The 18,276-nt window shown below is 33.8% G+C and overlaps 1 protein-coding gene across 3 annotated transcripts in view; it reads left to right on the top strand.

Moving 5' to 3' along the window:
* The window catches only part of LOC116347548, a 244,078-nt gene extending 230,164 nt beyond the window's left edge, over positions 1-13,914 (top strand). For all 3 annotated transcript variants that reach the window (XM_031778169.1, XM_031778170.1, XM_031778168.1), the window contains 2 exons: positions 8,862-10,542; positions 10,618-13,914. In XM_031778169.1, coding sequence (XP_031634029.1) covers positions 8,988-10,542; positions 10,618-11,711 — 2,649 coding nt within the window. In that variant the 5' untranslated portion in view covers positions 8,862-8,987 and the 3' untranslated portion in view covers positions 11,712-13,914. The remainder of the gene's footprint in view (positions 1-8,861; positions 10,543-10,617) is intronic.
* The last annotated feature ends 4,362 nt before the right edge of the window (positions 13,915-18,276 follow it).

Genomic DNA, 18,276 nt, shown 5'->3' with positions numbered 1-18,276 from the left:
GCCCAATGAAAAGTCATTGTGCAATCAGATGAATCCACTACACAAAGCATGATTGAAGTTTAATTAACACAAGCGCCAACTGGTTCTATTCATTAATCTCGCCCCGAAGCTGTATTGGTGTTCCTTTTTTTGCCATTCGGCTATATGTTGACTGCTCCATTGAGTGTGTTGCGCGTTTCCGAGCGAGAAAATCAAATAGACTAGGGGCAAAATGTAGGGATGCAACAAAAGTTTTCTGATTTAGAAGCGATTTCCGATAAAATTGAAAAATTGATAGCACTTTCATTACCCATTTTTAATTGTAACTACGAATCTACGAATTGGTTTTGGAGTTGTTTTTACGAGTTGTCATCAGGATTTGCTATTTACGAGTCATTTTTTCTTTATTCGATTTTTACATGACAAAGTACGGTTTAACGATAAATCCCGCATAAAGCTCTCTTTAGATACCGAATCTTTTCGAACATCGTTGATGATTGGTCGGAAGTTCTGTTTCATTTGTGTGATTGGAATCTGAAGCTCGTTAAATTTCTTCAGCGACACATTCACTATACTTTTGTCGTGTGTGCTGGCAACGATTGCCGTTAGCCTTCTATTAAAACGTGATGTAATATGAAATTTATTGGCCATTTTATGTGATTTAAGTGCTTCTGGCCGGATCTTCGATTTAATCAATGTTTCTATTGAAATCGATATATTGAGAAATAAAAGTCTCAAGCATTTTGGCCTATGTCATCACCTTCACATTTTATTGCATTCTTTTCCCGCATTATCAAAGGCAAAAATAAGCAGCCAATTTTTTTTGTTTCGTTTGTTACCCTTCAACAAAAAAATGTTGGCCAACCAGTGAGCTTATTTTGATACCATAAACTGAACCTCAACAAAGAAACAAAAATGATAAAGAATCCTCATAATTTTCAGCTGTCCATTGTATTTCATTGTGTTTTTATGTGCTTTTATTCAACTTTAATATAAATACCATTCATGAGTCATCGGACCCAAGGTTACGTGAAACGCGAAAATCGTATATAATAGTGATTGTGTGTCTAGTATATAGAATATAAATCAGAAGATGTGGAAAAAAGATTGTGAAAATTGCACATTTCAGCAAACTCATTGTGGTCAAAGTTGAGTGGGTCAGGCGAGATATTAGTTTTTTTAGATTCATTTTCTCTCTATCTCTCTCTCAATCGTAGACTCTCTCAATCTTTTGCTCTCTCTCTCTCACTCTCTCTCTCTCTCTCTCTCTATCTCTATCTCTATCTCGTTCTGTCTCGGAAATGGTTCCAATGAATTAAAAGAAAATTGAATGGTTAAAAAAAAGTGGCAACGAAAGGTGAATTACTGACATAATCACACAAGTAAATAATTCCAAATGCGACGCACTGAATAAAAGCTTAAGCTCATTTGACCGTCTGAATGGTTGCGGTGAATCAAGAGTAATGCCAAAATTGTTTAGTCACAACACAAAAATAATGTAGAACATTCGGCTTCATTTTACGTTTGCTATGTATGAAATGCCAAAATAAACAGACACATTTCATTGCAATTGAATTCAATACACATAAAATTTGACGGTTGAAGAGTTAGAAGAGTCGAGGGGTTAATTCAATGTCTGAAATAATGCCCGCAGTCTGAATAGTCTAGTCGCGTTTCAAAAGAGAAGAATTATTTCCGTAGAGTATATGGAATCTCAGCAATCATAAATGTGTGTATAGACGAAAAAAATACCTGAAAAGCACCACCATCTAATATACAAAATAAATGACCGAGTGTCTCCAAGTGTTGTCCGTTAATGCTTTTCGAGTGTGCTGAAATTAACTATTTCGTTGGCTATAATTTTCCGTTTTCTCACGAAGAAACATTTAAATTCACCTATCGAATTATACTGGAGAGAGGAAACACACGTACGCCCCAACATGAATGCATAACAAGCAACCCACATGTGAAAGCGACGTAGACTGTTGGAGTCAGTTTGTAAAAGTTTGTTCCAAATCAAAAGTGGTATCGGCTGCAAAGTTCCAAGGATATTGATTATTTTAATATATCCACTCACGTTGTTTTCCGAACGAAAGTGTCTGCGTTTCGATGATAAAATAAATTACGTTGTTTCAATTGGAACGAGCTGCCAATGAATGATGTTTTTATTGACGAGCGCATAATTACGTCAATTCTCGGTCAAAGCATTAAATTTATTGCTGTTGTTGTTTCATTTTTTTTTTTTTTGATGATTGAGAGCCCATTATCGGGACAAAACGAATGGTCTTCTCACATGACTAAACTCATTCACGGCGATGAAAAAAAAATAACAACCACCGTAAAGGTATATCTCAATTGCTCGAAGTCAATAATAGGCTTTAGAAAATAAATTTTGATTTATCTAGAACGCGAGCCAATTACTCATATTGCCAATAATTTGCCCTATGTTATGCCATTATAGATTCAAATGCGTGCACACACGATAGCAGAGTTATGTAGAGAGCGAAAAAAATGCAAATATCCAAACTTGTTTACATTTTAGCTACGAATCCAAACAAGTCCAAACAAGTCGTTATTGGGCATTTTCTGTAGGCGAACAAATGCGAAAAAAAATCGAACCTCTTGAAGTTATTATGCAATAAATCATGTTTGGGTTTCCTGCCAACAAATGCGATTGGGTTGTAGTTTCTCTTCAATCTACCCCCGCATTCGAATTGACTCAATTTATTGGTTTTCACATCATGGTTCATCGTTATTGCGTTCCTTGGGCGTGAGAATTTCAGTATCGATCAAAAGGTATGAAACAGAGAAAACAACAAAAACCAAAATGATGGGGGATGCGTCCGACTACACATAATTTGTGGCGAAAAACGATGAAAACAAAGGAATAATTTATATTGCGGTTTCATGTGTTTCGCTTGCACTTCATACACGAACGAGAGAAGAGAGAGAAAAAATTATGATTGGTCTTTGCACAGAAGTTCTGAATGTGCGGCATTTGATCTATCCGCAATGCTTGTGTGTGTCTGTATGTGCAAACATTTAGTGTTTTGTTTGTGAAAGTCATGCGGTTACAAAATCAAATGCACAAATGAACAATTTTAAGCTGCATTTATAAAATGTTTACTACGATATTGAATGCAACGGCAAACTGGTGGAGATGAAATTCATGCAAATCATAGGGGACAATAGTGACTTAAAGACCAATTTATGTTATAAATATTTACCAATGAATCCCATTGCATACAAAACTATATGTATAGAAGTCGAATGTTTGAAAAGTTGTATTTGGTGCAATGTGCATGTGGCAACGTCATTCACATGGAATTTTTCATCAGAATCCATTAAAATCAATGCTAATGACAAAACGGTTTGTTCTCAATTCACTCTCGCTCGGTGAACGATACGAACATTGAACCATAGCAAAAAGTTGAAGAATCACAACAATGCCATTTGCAATGGATAAATGATAAATCCACGATACATGCGAGTGCCGGAGTTTTGGTTGTGCATTTCATTTTGTAGCCTGTGCGAAATCTCCAATGTGAAATCTTGTGCATTCAAAGTGTCGAATAAATTTCAAAGTTGGAAACGTACATTGTTATATCCGTTGGTGATGCCAACAACTATAGTGATAACCAAAAACATACGGACTGAATTTGCAAACATACATCGAATCTGTATGTACTTGAAATGAATGTGTGTGCATTTGCCGACCGCTTTCTCTAGTCACCGGTGTGTTTTTGCTGCAAATTTTACATCAGAGTCAGATCATTCTGGCTGCATACATTTGAAATTTTCATTTATTTTACCGGAATTCAAGATGGAAAATACGCACAACTTCTCGCAACCGAGACTCTCTCTCTCTCGCACACACACAAACGAAACGGTGTACGTAATTATTTCACGATAATTCATCCATGGTGATTCTATGAGAATTTGTTATGGAATTTTGCATATTGGATTTTTGTTTATATTATTTCATGAATACTCTCTGAGTGTATAACGGATTGCCGAAGTAAACCTCATTTTGGTGGTCGTGTATGAGGTGCAAGTGCAGTGCCTAAATGGTATTTGTCGCATTTTCGTTTTGGATTTCGGATATATGGCAAACAGTGCAACCGGTGCATGAGTGTGATACACACACCAAGAGAGAGAAATACCCTTGACGATCATTCATTTTATTTAATTTACGATATACTTCTCGCAAAGAATGTTGTGTTTATGGAATTGGCATATGTAAAGCGCTGAGGGAGAAATCAAGGGCCATATTCACACATGTTTCTATTACGAAATCTATTCAATTTTCACACAAAACCAAAAGACCAATATTTTGATACATTTTCCACTTGATTTTCTCTCACATTCAATACCAAAAACTTAAACTCACTCAACAAGCTTGCCAAGCACATCGATATAGTATTCTTGCATAACACGACTACCCATTGTTGTTTTGTATTTTATTTAAACAAAATTTATGTTTAATATCGTTACAGTTTACTATATGAGTCAACACAGCACAATGCTATTGTTGTTAGTGCTGTGAATTTTGAAATTACACTCAATGCTCAAATGTTTTTCGAACAATATTTGACCATAAGCAAATATACAAAACCCATTCTTAATCACTCTCCAAACTTATGCTGTGAGTAAGTTATTCACAATTTATAAGCAGCAATGCGTTTGAAATTATCAATATTTTGTATTGAAATAATCGATAAGCGACTGGATTTTACTTTATAAAAAAGAGGTTGAAAATCAATATACTTCGATAGTTTAACATTATATACGCAGTATATTTACCAGCGTTTCATAATTGTAGTTCAATGAAGAAAACCATACTTCATTCATAAGAAGAAAAAAAAAAAAAAATCACTCATTTGTTGCCACTGCCAATCATAAAAAACTTCCCAAGCAAGCACATCAGATGGTTCACAAATAATATCTGGCAATGAGCGATAAAAAAAGAACATGAAATGAATGAACATTATTTACGATAAAATAATTCAATTATCTTCAATGAAACAGGCCATTTTTATTGAAATACCGAGAATATTGGCATCTTGACAAAGGGTGTAATTTCGAAAGCGATTCGCTTTCACTTTGAGCAAAGCTGTATTAATTAATAAAAACATTCAAAGCTAAGAAATGGAATAAAACTGAAATGATGACATAAAACCGGAGAGCAATCCAACATTATGCGATGCTTTATGATAATATATAAAAAAAATTAGTTGTTCTTTTGAAAGATCCAATTGAAAAACGAGAGAAAAACGATAAAAAGACAAAATGTTTCAAAGTTGTTTCAAGTTGAAGGATTGTTTTAATCATGAAATTATGCGTGGTTTTAAAATTTCCATAAACCATTTTTTCCCTTTTAAAATTTCTCCAGACAGATTTGTGTTTGCTTAATACTTTTTTGTTGTGGCAATTTAAATCACAGATTTATATCGTCTTTTTTGCCAATTTCTTTGCAAAGAATAATAATCAACGTCAAGACGTGTCTAAGATTTGTTGTGTGTTTAAAATGCACGGCTCACTTTCGTACCTTGATTTAAGTAACATGGTTGTTAAAGTGAAAAACAGAAAAACGTTCGCTCAGTTGGCGAACAAAAAAAAATGTCACAAGAAATATGTTGAAGCTTTCGTTGACCGGTTTGTTCAGGCAGCATTTGTTGGAAAGCATGTGGGCCGCCGGCTCATGTTTAAGGCATGCTGAAAAAAAACGCCGTTGTGCAAAGTTTCACAAAGAAAAACACAACAAGGCCTTCAAGAAACTGAATGAAGAAAAATTCCACTTATTTTTCAATTAAACAAAAAGTTCGTTCTTTCCCCTCTGTGTTCTATGCTATTTTGTTCTGTTGCTACCGCTCGGTGCAATCCATTCATTCTCTGAAATTCTTTTGTTTTTCTTTTGACAAGCGTTGTACTTATTTCGGTTTTGCTTTCACCATCCACTTTTGCCCGCTGCTGTCGCATTCACTTTCGTGTATATAATTGATATTAATATAGTTAGAGCGCCAACCATTATTACACCATCCACTCAGTAATGGTCCGTCTTTTTAATAGCAACAATGCAACAAAAAGAGTAACCATATCATTACCACCAGCATTCTTTCTTTTTGCTTACCCCCTCAACCATCGCTTAAGCACACTCTCTCTCTCTCTCGCTGAAAATGAAAGCGTCATTTTTTCCTCTCACTATCTCTTTTTTTACATTGTTAATAAGCACAAGCGCAAATTGATTTTCTCTACGCTAAATTTAAACTGGTTTCCTTTGTGTTTTATTTCACTTAATTTTTTTGGTTGCCTGTAAAAATTGTGTTAATGTTGTCAAATGAATTCTACCACGCCAATATGCCCTAAAAACCAAAGAGAAGAATAATCATAAAAACCTACACCAGAATCTTTAGTTACGATTTCAATTTCTTCGCAAGAAAGCTTCCGAAAGAAATAGACGAACAAAATTTGTCAAAATTTAATATGTCTTAATTCACTTCTGTTGAAGAGAGACTAAAAATTAAATCTGATTTCAGATTTATTACTTTCTTTTTACACTCACGCATATGCTCACATAGAATTAATGCTTGGTTGAGTTTTTCGTGGAATGCATTTTATATTCATAGTGAAAATGCAATTCTTCATATGATTGCTCCTGATGAAATCCATTTTTTATTCAAAGATTACTTTCATGTTTTAACTATTTCAATATTTTCTCAGTCATATTTGGATTATGGTTATTCAAAATAGAGTATAAACACGATGATCATATGTTTCAGATCCTTTACACATACAGGCAACATAGAATAAAAGAGCTGACGTAACATTGTGGAATACTGTTTTTAACTTTCGTAAGCGGCAAGATATTTTATTTTAATTTTGCGGCAAAGGGAAAAAAATTTACCAAAAGTTTTCTCGACTTAACATGAGAAGTCTCTGGTTTGGGTTGGCTGTTGCGATTGGTATATATCAACTTTTGTAACACATGAAATACTCTATAAAATTTTCTATAAAATTATATACTGAAGAAAATCAGCAAATGATTAAAATTTATAACTCGGTTCAGCGCATTTGTTAATTATAAATTTGAACCGAAGTGAACCTATTCATGTGGTACACGGTATGATGTATGTTGTTGGTGAAACAAACAAGTTGTATATGGGGCGAATGAGTATCATAACTGTTTGAGACAGCGTAATTCGTATATCCGTGCTTTCATTCAATGCGTTAAAAGGAACAGAGGAAAAATGCTCTTCAAGAAATCAAATGAATATTGTAACTTCACTTATTTTATTCATTTAATATTTCTACGCTATTTGATACTGTACAAACATCTAATGCACTCGATGTTTTCAACTTCTGATTTTCATCAAAAACAACTTCATTCAGCGTAACTGACTGAGTTTCGGTTTTATTTATTGGGATCATGTATGTTTAATTGTGCGAAGCTTTGTAAATTATATCGGTATTAATTATCCGTCATTTTATGTTCATCAACTGTGGAACATAATTTATTAAAGGCCTCATTCTACTAAATATCGTGTCATATTTTCGCTTTGACATTTTCCACAATACCTCAATTTTCCCACCTTTAATTTTTCAAGTGACAATTTTATTGCTGTCAAAAAGAACTTTTAATCAAATGCATGAGCACATAAAATTGGATGAAATACATACAATATGCAATTGTTGCATTCGGTGCGCGAATCTTTATTAAATTTAGTTCTTTTTCTTGTTTAAAAGTGTAACATGGATTTTCCCATTTGTGTAGTAAATTTTTGATTTGAACAAACAAGTGAGAGAAAGGGGCATATTCATGCTATGCTCCAAGTGTATTTGCAATATTCATTGAAATGAAATATGCATCGAAGAAACATGTATGTGCATGATTTAGCTCCGATTTCTCCCTATCTCTCTCTCTCTCTCTCTCTCTCTCTCTCTCGGTTCATACATTTTAGCGATTTTTACGGTGGCATTGTTGTTACCATTTCATGCTTTAAATCGACTTAAATTATATGCATATTTCCGTATATTTCTGATATTTGGATGTGTACCAACATAAAAAACCCTACAAAATGAAATGGAGGTAGCGATTTTAAATGCATTTTTGCGACACATTTATGAAATAGTGATGCACATATTGTACGCTATCGGAAAGTGACAGAGACAGTTTTAGCTCATGGCAAGTTTGGCGATTTGAAGAGCATAACACCAATTCGAAAATGCCAGATAAATATGTGTACGATTCACATGTTCGAATTCCTGCCTGCTAGCTAAATATTTTCTATTTTTTGACCATATTTTTGTGATGCAAAAATAAAAAGAAGATGAATAAAAACAACACCATCAATGTAGAGCATCCAAAACTGCGAAGGTTAAATTGTTGTTTTCTTATTATAGGTATGTGTGCTGGTGCTCGCTTTCACATGGTAAATAGACACATTGTTATGCAAAATGCTTTCCGAAAAAAAGATGGAAACACGAAAAATTGCAACCGGAGAGATGAAAGAAGAGACCGAACGGTCCAAGCAATATTTTTTCTGTATATCCATTATTCATGCGCAACGGATATATAAAATACACCACTAAAAAATACGAGTAAAGAGATATTGTATTCATTGCATGAAGTATGACAATTTTTGAAAAATATTCTCGACAACAAATGTAATGCTCCGTACTGTTTTTTCTTTTGTTTTTATTCAAAGCATCTAAACATACACAAACGTAAAGTTCATGTAGGTGATAAAGACCATAAAAATCCGTTTTCTGAAGGATTGTTTTTTGTGGGTGTAATTTGGTTTATTGAGGCATTATAGATTTATAGTAATTTCTTTCTCGTTACAAAAACACTGAATTTTTTATATGTTTTTTTTTATTTTCAGATGAACTACCAGGAGAAATTTTACCGCACCGAAAAATTAAAATAAAAAAACACATATACAAGCACACACCCAAAACATAAAATTTGAAACGTAGATTTAAATTGAGCCAATGAGGACACAGCATACATGATGGCAACATTGAGGATATATGGAATAATTTCAATGCAACCAAAAATGACGTTAACATCCATATTTGTCATGATTACGGCAATTTTAGCGATGGTCCAACCATCTGTTGGCGATGCCGAATGGATGACTGATTGTGGCATATGTCATTGTAAATGGATTTCGTCAAAGAAACAGGCCGACTGTAAAAATACATCGTTGATATCGGTGCCACGTGAAATGAGTGTTGAACTACAAGTGATCGATTTATCATTCAATGTCATACCTGAATTGCGATCGAACGAATTTAAAGATGCCAATCTACCGAACTTGCATAAAATTTATATGCGAAACTGTACACTGCAAGAGATCCATCGTGATGCATTCAAAGGATTGCATTTGCTTATCGAAATGGATTTAACGAATAATTTTTTGAAAGTGTTGCACCCGGGCACGTTCACTGACGTGATACGATTACGTGTATTGATTGTAACACACAATCAAATCGAATATTTGGACGACAATCTGTTTGAAAATTTGAGCTTTTTGGCCAAAGTTGATTTTCGATATAACGAATTGAAATCAATAAGTCAGCACACATTTGTGAATGTGTCAACCATTCGTGAAATCGATTTGGAGAATAATCAATTAACGGTTCTTAAAGAGGAATCATTTCGTGGTATGAATAATTTGCGCAGTTTGACATTGAATCAAAATCCATGGAATTGTACATGTGAATTGCAAGCATTTCAACAATTTGCAATTGCACGCGGATTGTATACACCGCCAACCGATTGCTATTTGCCCATGAATTTGCGCGGCAAACTTTGGACCGATGTACCGCCCGATAATTTTGCATGTCGACCAGTCATTGTGTTTCCACACGATGGTTTAACCATTGATGCGACCAATGAAAATATGACAATCGCTTGCCGATTGAAAGGTTCGCCAAGACCACAAATCGAATGGATGTACAATAGTCGTCCATTGAATCCAGAGGATCAACGAATCACCATTCGCAATGCTGAAGAATCAAATCGACGTGATTCGGCCGATTATTATGTGTCCGAACTTGTGATTGTTGGCGTAAAAACGGAAGATCGCGGCATGTATACTTGCGTTGCAAAAAATACTGGTGGTGAGGCAAAGGCTGACATCCATGTTGCTGTACCGCCTGTTGTGGAATCACTCGACGGATTGGGCATTATTGGAAGCACTGCCGGCATTCCCACCACAAATCCAACCAATTTACTCTTTATCGTCTGTTTGATTGCCATCGTTTTATTGACATTACTCATAATTATCGTATTAATTTTATGCTGTTATTGTCGTCGCGTAAAGAAATACTCGAAAAATGGTTCGATCAGTGAAAATGGTTTGGTTTCAAGCAAAGTTGATCGCTCAACAGACGGTTCGATGCTTGAAGGTTCGGTCATTATGGAAATGCAGAAGAGTCTATTAACCGAAGTGAATCCAGTTGAAAAACCACCGCGACGAAGTGAAACTGATGGTAAAAGTATACCATCTGATGATACGCAGGAAATTAAGAAAACACTATTGGATGAACAATCATATGGTAAAAAAGCAAAACAAAAATAAGCATGACATTTATAAAAACATTAATTTTTCTTCCTTTCTACTTCCAAATCAGGTCATCTTGAAGACGAAACGCACTCAATCGCTTTGTCGGACACAACGCCACGGTCACGCGCAACATTTGTTGATGATGGATGCGGTACAAATCTTCCGCCCGATCTTTTATCGTTCCCATCACGGTATCCACCATCATCGTCGACACAAAGTTCAATTACAAATATTCCCGAATGTAATTTATACATTAAATCGCCGATCGCAAGTCCAATATATCAGCACAATGCTTATGCGGTACAACAGGCCGGCTATCGAACATTACAACATCCGAAAAATCGAAATTTGGCCATTATCAATCGTACCAGTTCACCATTTCAACCGGCACCAATATTGTATGCACCAATCATGATGAAACAACAAGGTTATGTAACAATACCACGTAAACCGCGAACACCAAGTTGGGCACCATCGATTGCATCGACGTTGGTCGATTTTCCACCGACATCGCCAACATCAACAATATCCACAGAATTGGCCATCGATCCAATTTATGATAATCTTGGTTTGCGAACATCGGCCAGCGGCCATTCAGCATTGAGTGTAAAAAAAGCACAACAACAACAACAACAACAGCAGCAGCAGCAGCAACAACAACAGCAACATCAATGCCAACACCAACCGATGGCCGTTTCGGTGTCCGGTTCATTGGATCAAATGGGCTGTGCCGGACCAAGTTATACGATGAAAGATCGCCCATTGCCGGCGACCCCACGAATTTATGAGCCAATACAGGAACAACAAATATTCCCGAATGGCGGCGAATTGAGCGGCATGAACGATGAAACCGAATTGCTATTCAATAAATCAATTGAACCACATCCAATTATAGTTAGCGCAAATGCAATTAATAATAATCTAATTTCAAATATAAGCACATCTAATACAAATCTAAGTAATAATAGTAACAATAATAATCCGAATACGAATGGTATGGCGGATAAATCGACGACGTCGGTATCAAAGGTACCGCCACGACCACCGCCAAAACCAAAAAAGAAAATGCCAACCATATCAGCGATCACCGAAAATCCCGAATTAGCTGCCGATGGCAATCAACTATTTCAAGATGAATGCGAAGATGGCACAGAAGTCTAAAAAAGACCATTAAACACACATACAAGATTTGTCTCTATCAATTAACCGAGTTCACAGATCGATCGAACCGAATTTGGAATTTCATAGATTTCTCTCACATTCACACAAATAATTCGGCTTGAGCAATTTCGGTTTCCAATTCTATTTGATATTGAAAATTGTTGTTGACTTTGTATCATAATCAAATACTACACAATCACATCAATTGAAAATAGAACACTTTTATTATTCAACCATACAAAGAAAGAAAAACCACACGATACATTCACGAATTATGTTGTATGGAATTTTGGATTGTGTCTATTAAAACAAATAAATAGTAGAAAATAGTTTGGCATGAAATGGTACATCCACTGAATGAGATAAATGATACATTTAATAAGAGACATAAAAAAATCCTTTCACATTTTAAGAACAAAACACAGTTTTAGTCTGTAAGCAAGAAATGATGAATGTTAATTAAGTCAAAATGAATTGAATATAGTTGATTTTTATTTCCGATTGAAGAAAAAACAGAAAAAACACGACGATGAAACTAAATTAATAAATTAAAAAAAAAATAATAATTTGTAATAAAAAAATTAGTTTCGTAAGAAATTGTATGCAATTAGATAAAAAAAATTATGTATTTTTTCTTTGCATTTTTTTATATTTTGATTTTTAATTATCAGTTTTCAAGCCTGACTAAGGATTTTATTTATGCGCAAAAGGGCATACAATTGCTATATATCCTTGGGCAAAGCTAAAAATGCCATGAACAAATTTCGTTTTTTTTTTTAATTTCAATCACCTCAACAACGGCCACTTACTCAAATGCATATTTTTTTCGATTAAAATAGGAAACATTTTTGTCATTTTCTTCGACTCGAAAAGATTCCAAAATGATTTATTTTGCTTACATTACACTGGTGTCTACCCTGTAGCAATAAATACATGAGCATAAGTGAGTGTTTTTAAACTGGCAAATCAATTTAATCATAGAGACAAGATCAGAACCAAATTATCGGTCGATGCATGAAATTGTAATTTATATTATTAAATAAAAATTGAACAGCACAAAAAAGTGATGACTTTGACTGTACAATACTATGAATGGAAAAATTACCACGTATATAAACTTGATGTCTGTTGTACACGTAATTTTAACCATGTTTATTTTTTCTCATCAACAAAGCTATCAAAATACAAAACCCACACTACCACAAAATGGAAAATCTATTGTAAATTTAAAAGAAAAAACAAATATTGCAGATGATATATAAAAATAGTTATAATGCAACCTAATTAAAATTCTATGTGTGATTTTTTGAATGAAGTCAAATGTAAAAAAAAAAAATAATCCATTTTTGGAAAATCATTCTCACGTTATAGAGCTTTATGTGACCCATCTTTTTGTTGTTTCTGGTTCCGATTACATCTGGCCCCCTTCCAAACACCATGGAATGGTCTGGATTTTTGTAGTGCATTTTGCAATTGTGCCAATCGACTGAATTCATTTAAACATTTCTTCTTCAATTGACTTAATCATTTTTTTTTTATTTTGCGCGCACTTCGACCAAAAAACAACCAGTTTTGATTTAGTGCAAGCATCTTTTTTTCTCGTTCTTTTTTTTTGTATTTTTCCCCTTTCGCAAACAGATATTCTGTGTGTGTATCTTCCAAATGTGATGATTAAGCATTCGATTTATAAATCGATGTGATTTTCAAATTCAAAACGAAAATCGACTAAATAAGCATGAGATAAAAAATGAACCCTTGAGAGAATATCATTAGAATTTCTGTGTCTTGCCTTTGAAACAAAAAATATATATATAATGACCTAGGATCAACAAGAGAGATCCGCTCTTACTCTTATAGTTAAATGAAATTGTAATTTATCCATACACACTCGAAAAACACATTTTATTTTTAAGTTAAGTTTTAATGCAAATTACAAATTACATTACCTTTGCGCATATGAATGTAGTGTGTAAGTGAAGTTTCTCTTTTTGTTGTTGGAGTGGGCTCAAGTTTTGGCGCTACAAAAACCGTTTATTTTCAAACGAGTTTCATTTATACTTTTTCCCTTTGTGCGCGCATCACTTGAATAACACAAAACATCCGAACTATTTTCTAAGTTTCTTTTTTAAATAAGTAAATTATATTCGATTTAACCATTTTTTTTATTCGTTTGCCTCTTTATTTTAACTATCTTTTTTTCAATAATTTTAACAAAAAACCATTATACATGTCTACTCATATGTTCTTATTTTCAGAAACAAAAACATATAATTGTTGATTTGGATGAGAAATTTATCATTAAGTCAAAAATCAAATACTTGTAAATTACGAAATAGATATATGTATAATAAATGAATAAAAGAAACAAAATAAATATAGACGATGTTTCCATTCTGTAAAAACCTCGTTTTCAGCTTTAATATACCAAGTAGGACAAAAAAATGCAGTGTGTAAAAATATGGTAAGTATGAAAAATGGATGCATTCTATCCTTGCCTTTTGGTTTCGTTGTATTCGGTGTTTTTTTTAATCATTTTCTGCAAATGAATGTAGACACTTAATTTAAAAAAGATACTATTTGAATGGAGTTTATACAATACAAACAAAAACTGCATTTTTTGCACTGATCACAAATGCTGAAAAGTGAAATATTAAACATTCTCTACTCCGAATAATGAGCAGCCGAATGCACTGGCACAGAGCAACTTATATGTAAAAAAAAGGGCTAATCATAGAACAAAATCGTAGCGGTTTCTTTCTTTTGTGTCTTATTCAAGTTAAGTTTGCTTTGTCCTCATTTTCATTAAATCCGCTTTGGTTCATTTTACAAATCTAAAGATGTAATGCATTGCCCCGAAGGTTTTCGCAAAAACTTTCACAAGTTTTCAGGATAAAGCCAATAAAATGGTAAGAGTTGAAGTTTTCGTCGAGCGCGTTGGTTGCGTCGTTCACGATTGATATCTTTATTGAATTGCCAAAACGAAATTAATGCTTTGAAGCGAATCACTGACCGAATAGTTAAACTGCTATTGTAAACTGTATTAAACTTTATTTCGTTTTCGATTTATATTTCAATTGGTTTATCTCAGTTTATCTGGTCGTCTGTCTTTTACACTTCGTCTCCAGATTTTATATACATACAATATGTTTGTGTGGCTGAAATATCTTTGAAACTTTTCTCTGTTCATAGTTTCATAAATTTAATTCCAGTGAAAAAAAAGGCGAAAGCAGTCGTCTTGTCTTGAAGAAAATTACAAACAAGTCATCCTTCAACCCCCTTATGCAGACGTATGATGGTCAGATAAACTTCCGAACACAACGTCCATAGACTCAACACAATGCAAAACAAATTTTGTAACAACCATTTAACCCGTTCCAGCTTTTTTTCTATCTACTTTTTTACTGATGTTTTCACATTCAACTATATAACTAAACAGACTGTTTTTGCGACAGAAAAAGAGCAAAACTTCAGTGATTTGTCAGTGTTGTTTTCTGCAAATCCACATTTTACGATGGTTGCGGTCAGTGCACACAAGCTATGAACGGCTGTTTAAATGGTGGAAAATTTGAGAATTAAAAAAAAAATACAACGAAGAACGAAGATAAAAGTCAAATAGTTTTTCTTTGAATGGTGTAGCAGCAGCAGCGAAGGAATTGGAAATGAAAGAAAAAACGGCGAATAGAAAAATGTTTCTCGTTCAAACTAAGCGGATCAATGAAAGACTTATATTGTTTAAAATTGTGCGTTTATTTATAAAAAACAGATTCAAAGACAGAATGCCTCCTGTTTTATACTTTCCGACTGTTGTTTTTTCAGTCATTTCTTTGTTTCCATTCAAATAGAGTCTTTCATTTAATTCCTTCACAAGTTCATTGTATCATCTCTATGAATTGGTGCACAAATACACACACACGCCATCTTCAACAAATCTTCCTTATGAACCTAAGCAAACCATTATCTAATGTTTGCTTTGTATTTAGTTAAGTTTGTATATTTTAGTTAGTTTCAATACACAAAGTTTGGCACAACGATTTGTATCTTTAATGATTGCGTGATTTTCTCTCACGGAAAAGTGAATTTCGAACCGAAAATCATATTATATTGATCAATATAGATTAATTCGTAAAACTTTACAAGCACATATTGCAAATATCGTGTGTAATGCGTTTGTAATACTAAGTCTCATGACATGCACGCAACCGCTACTTTTGATAACAAAATTCAATGTGTACGCTCTTGAGTGTTTTTATTCCATTAAGTTCTCATTTATTTTGCCACAGCGGACAAATTTATTTTCGGATTTGATGCTGTCACAAACAATTTCTGGTTGAATAATTTTGCCCTTAACCACAAAGTGACTGCCTGAGAAGCTGTTTTACCACTCTTCTGATTTAAGTTTTTTTACATGAAGTTCATGAACCAAAGACACGCGAATCTATTTCAAAGAACAAAAACACTATCATCAGTAGGGTCAGTATGCTCTCAATCAAGGAGAAATATATAATCTAATTGATGGACAAAGTAACCATAGCTTCGCGGAAATCGGTCAATAACAATAATTATATTTTTATATCGTTACAGAAAATAGCCAAACATAAAAAACAATGAAAAAACCGCTATAAAAAAGAATGAATAGAAAAAGATAAATAAGTTTGTTAAACTGTTAATTTTTGTAAATATTTAACATACAACATTTTCTTTTATTTACCCAATTTTTTATTCTGTAAACACAAACCACAAAAAAACTGTAATGATGCGAAAAATAAATGTTTACCCAAGTTGAATATGCGTGGAAAAAGCTTTCGTCTCCACTCATTTTGCAAGCTTCACACACTGATAAGGTAATATAATCGAGATTTTCGATACGAGACTTTCCTTGCTCCATCGAATATTGCCATTATTTTCAATGCCACTTTCTCCACATACATATAAATCTCAATGGGGGACATTTTTTACTGCGTTAATCTAATGATACGTGCAATCAAATGTACCACGTTTGTGGTGTTGAATAAAAACAAACGCATTTCCAGAGATGGCAAAGCGCACCGAGTTCTCTGAGCAACGTTCGCACTGCTACCAGAATCGAGCGTTGTAAACATGCGAACCGCGTTTTGTACTGGGTGCGGTAAGCCGCACTTTTATTCTTTTCACATTCTCCTTTTTCACCTCTTCCTCATATGTTCTTTCTTTATACTAGTTCACGTCTCTATATAATAGCTAAGCTCGATCAATAAGAGAGTCAAAGTGCAAGCTCAAGTGAGAGTCACGTTGATTCAAAATGTGTGTGCAAACTCCAACGTCGATTTGAAGTGTGTGTACAAACTCAGTGCAAGAAACAACTCAATTTTGAACTAACAATTTCGCACTGAGCGTGCGATTGGCCATCTCTGCGCATTTCTGATACCAATCGCACATTGCAGTTGAATTATCTATATAAATTAAAAACAAAAACAATTAACGTCATAATTCTGCTTTGATTTCAATAAACCGTTTGTGTGACCTTTGAACCAGTGATCCTGTACTTCGGTTCACGAATTAGTCTGAATTAAATTAGTACAGTGTCAATCACAATGTCACATAGATATAAACAAAATGCATTTTTCGCCTAGAAATAGGAACAAAAAAATAACTAGAAATAGGAACAAAGCATTCATTGAATTTATAATAAATAATTTATTTCAGTTGTAATCAAGTGTGAACAGTCGAAAACAATTATTTATAGACCGATTTAATCGTAATATAGTCTCGCATTCATCAACGTAATCGGTTGAAGCTATAGGAAAAATTCCATTAAAAAATATTTAACAACATTTATTGTATTTGTACATGATATTATACGGTTTTGTTATCAAAAAAGGGCATAAAAATGTAGCCACTTGAAAAATGCATGCTTTCACTACAAAGTAAGAAGCACCCACTTTTTTAGTGGCCAGTTTGTATGTTTGCCACTCCAATATGCAATTTACTGCTCTATAATTAGTTCAAATCATTTGACCATATTTATCAGTACTTGACGAATATCAAAGGTGATTATTGATTGTGCGCAAAACTAATAACTCACACATAATAATCACGTGTAGCAGAAACGTGAATTCATCCATTGTTTGCACTTGGCTGGCGATGAAGCGAGACTTTATTTATTTGGGACAACAAAGGCCGAGAATAAACAACAATTTTGACATGATAATAATAGCAATTATATTACATTTTTTGCATTTTTTTACACTCCGTATCTCTTCTCATAATGATATTTTGCTACAAGCAAACACAATTAGAATGTCACTTGTTTGTGTGGGTTTGATTTTAATCAAATGATTCACGTTCTTGAATAGCATTAATTCGCATAAATAGTTGACAAGTATAATCAGTCGACGTTTGAACATGTCGGGAGAAAGATCGATGTGAAATTTGAAATCACATTTTTATTACAATCAAAATCACAACATTTTTTTTTCAAGTTACAAGAATTTTTTAAAATATGTGGAATAAAGTATATTTTAGTTTGATTCTGGTGCTGTTTTTTGCACATTCGACGTTTACTTTTGAAATGACTGAATCGTCGGAA

Source organism: Contarinia nasturtii, unplaced genomic scaffold (assembly GCF_009176525.2).
Source record: "Contarinia nasturtii isolate CC-2019 unplaced genomic scaffold, AAFC_CNas_1.1 Cnas_scaffold_1964, whole genome shotgun sequence".
Classification (NCBI taxonomy): domain Eukaryota; kingdom Metazoa; phylum Arthropoda; class Insecta; order Diptera; family Cecidomyiidae; genus Contarinia; species Contarinia nasturtii.
This window is presented reverse-complemented; position numbering and strand designations above follow the sequence as displayed.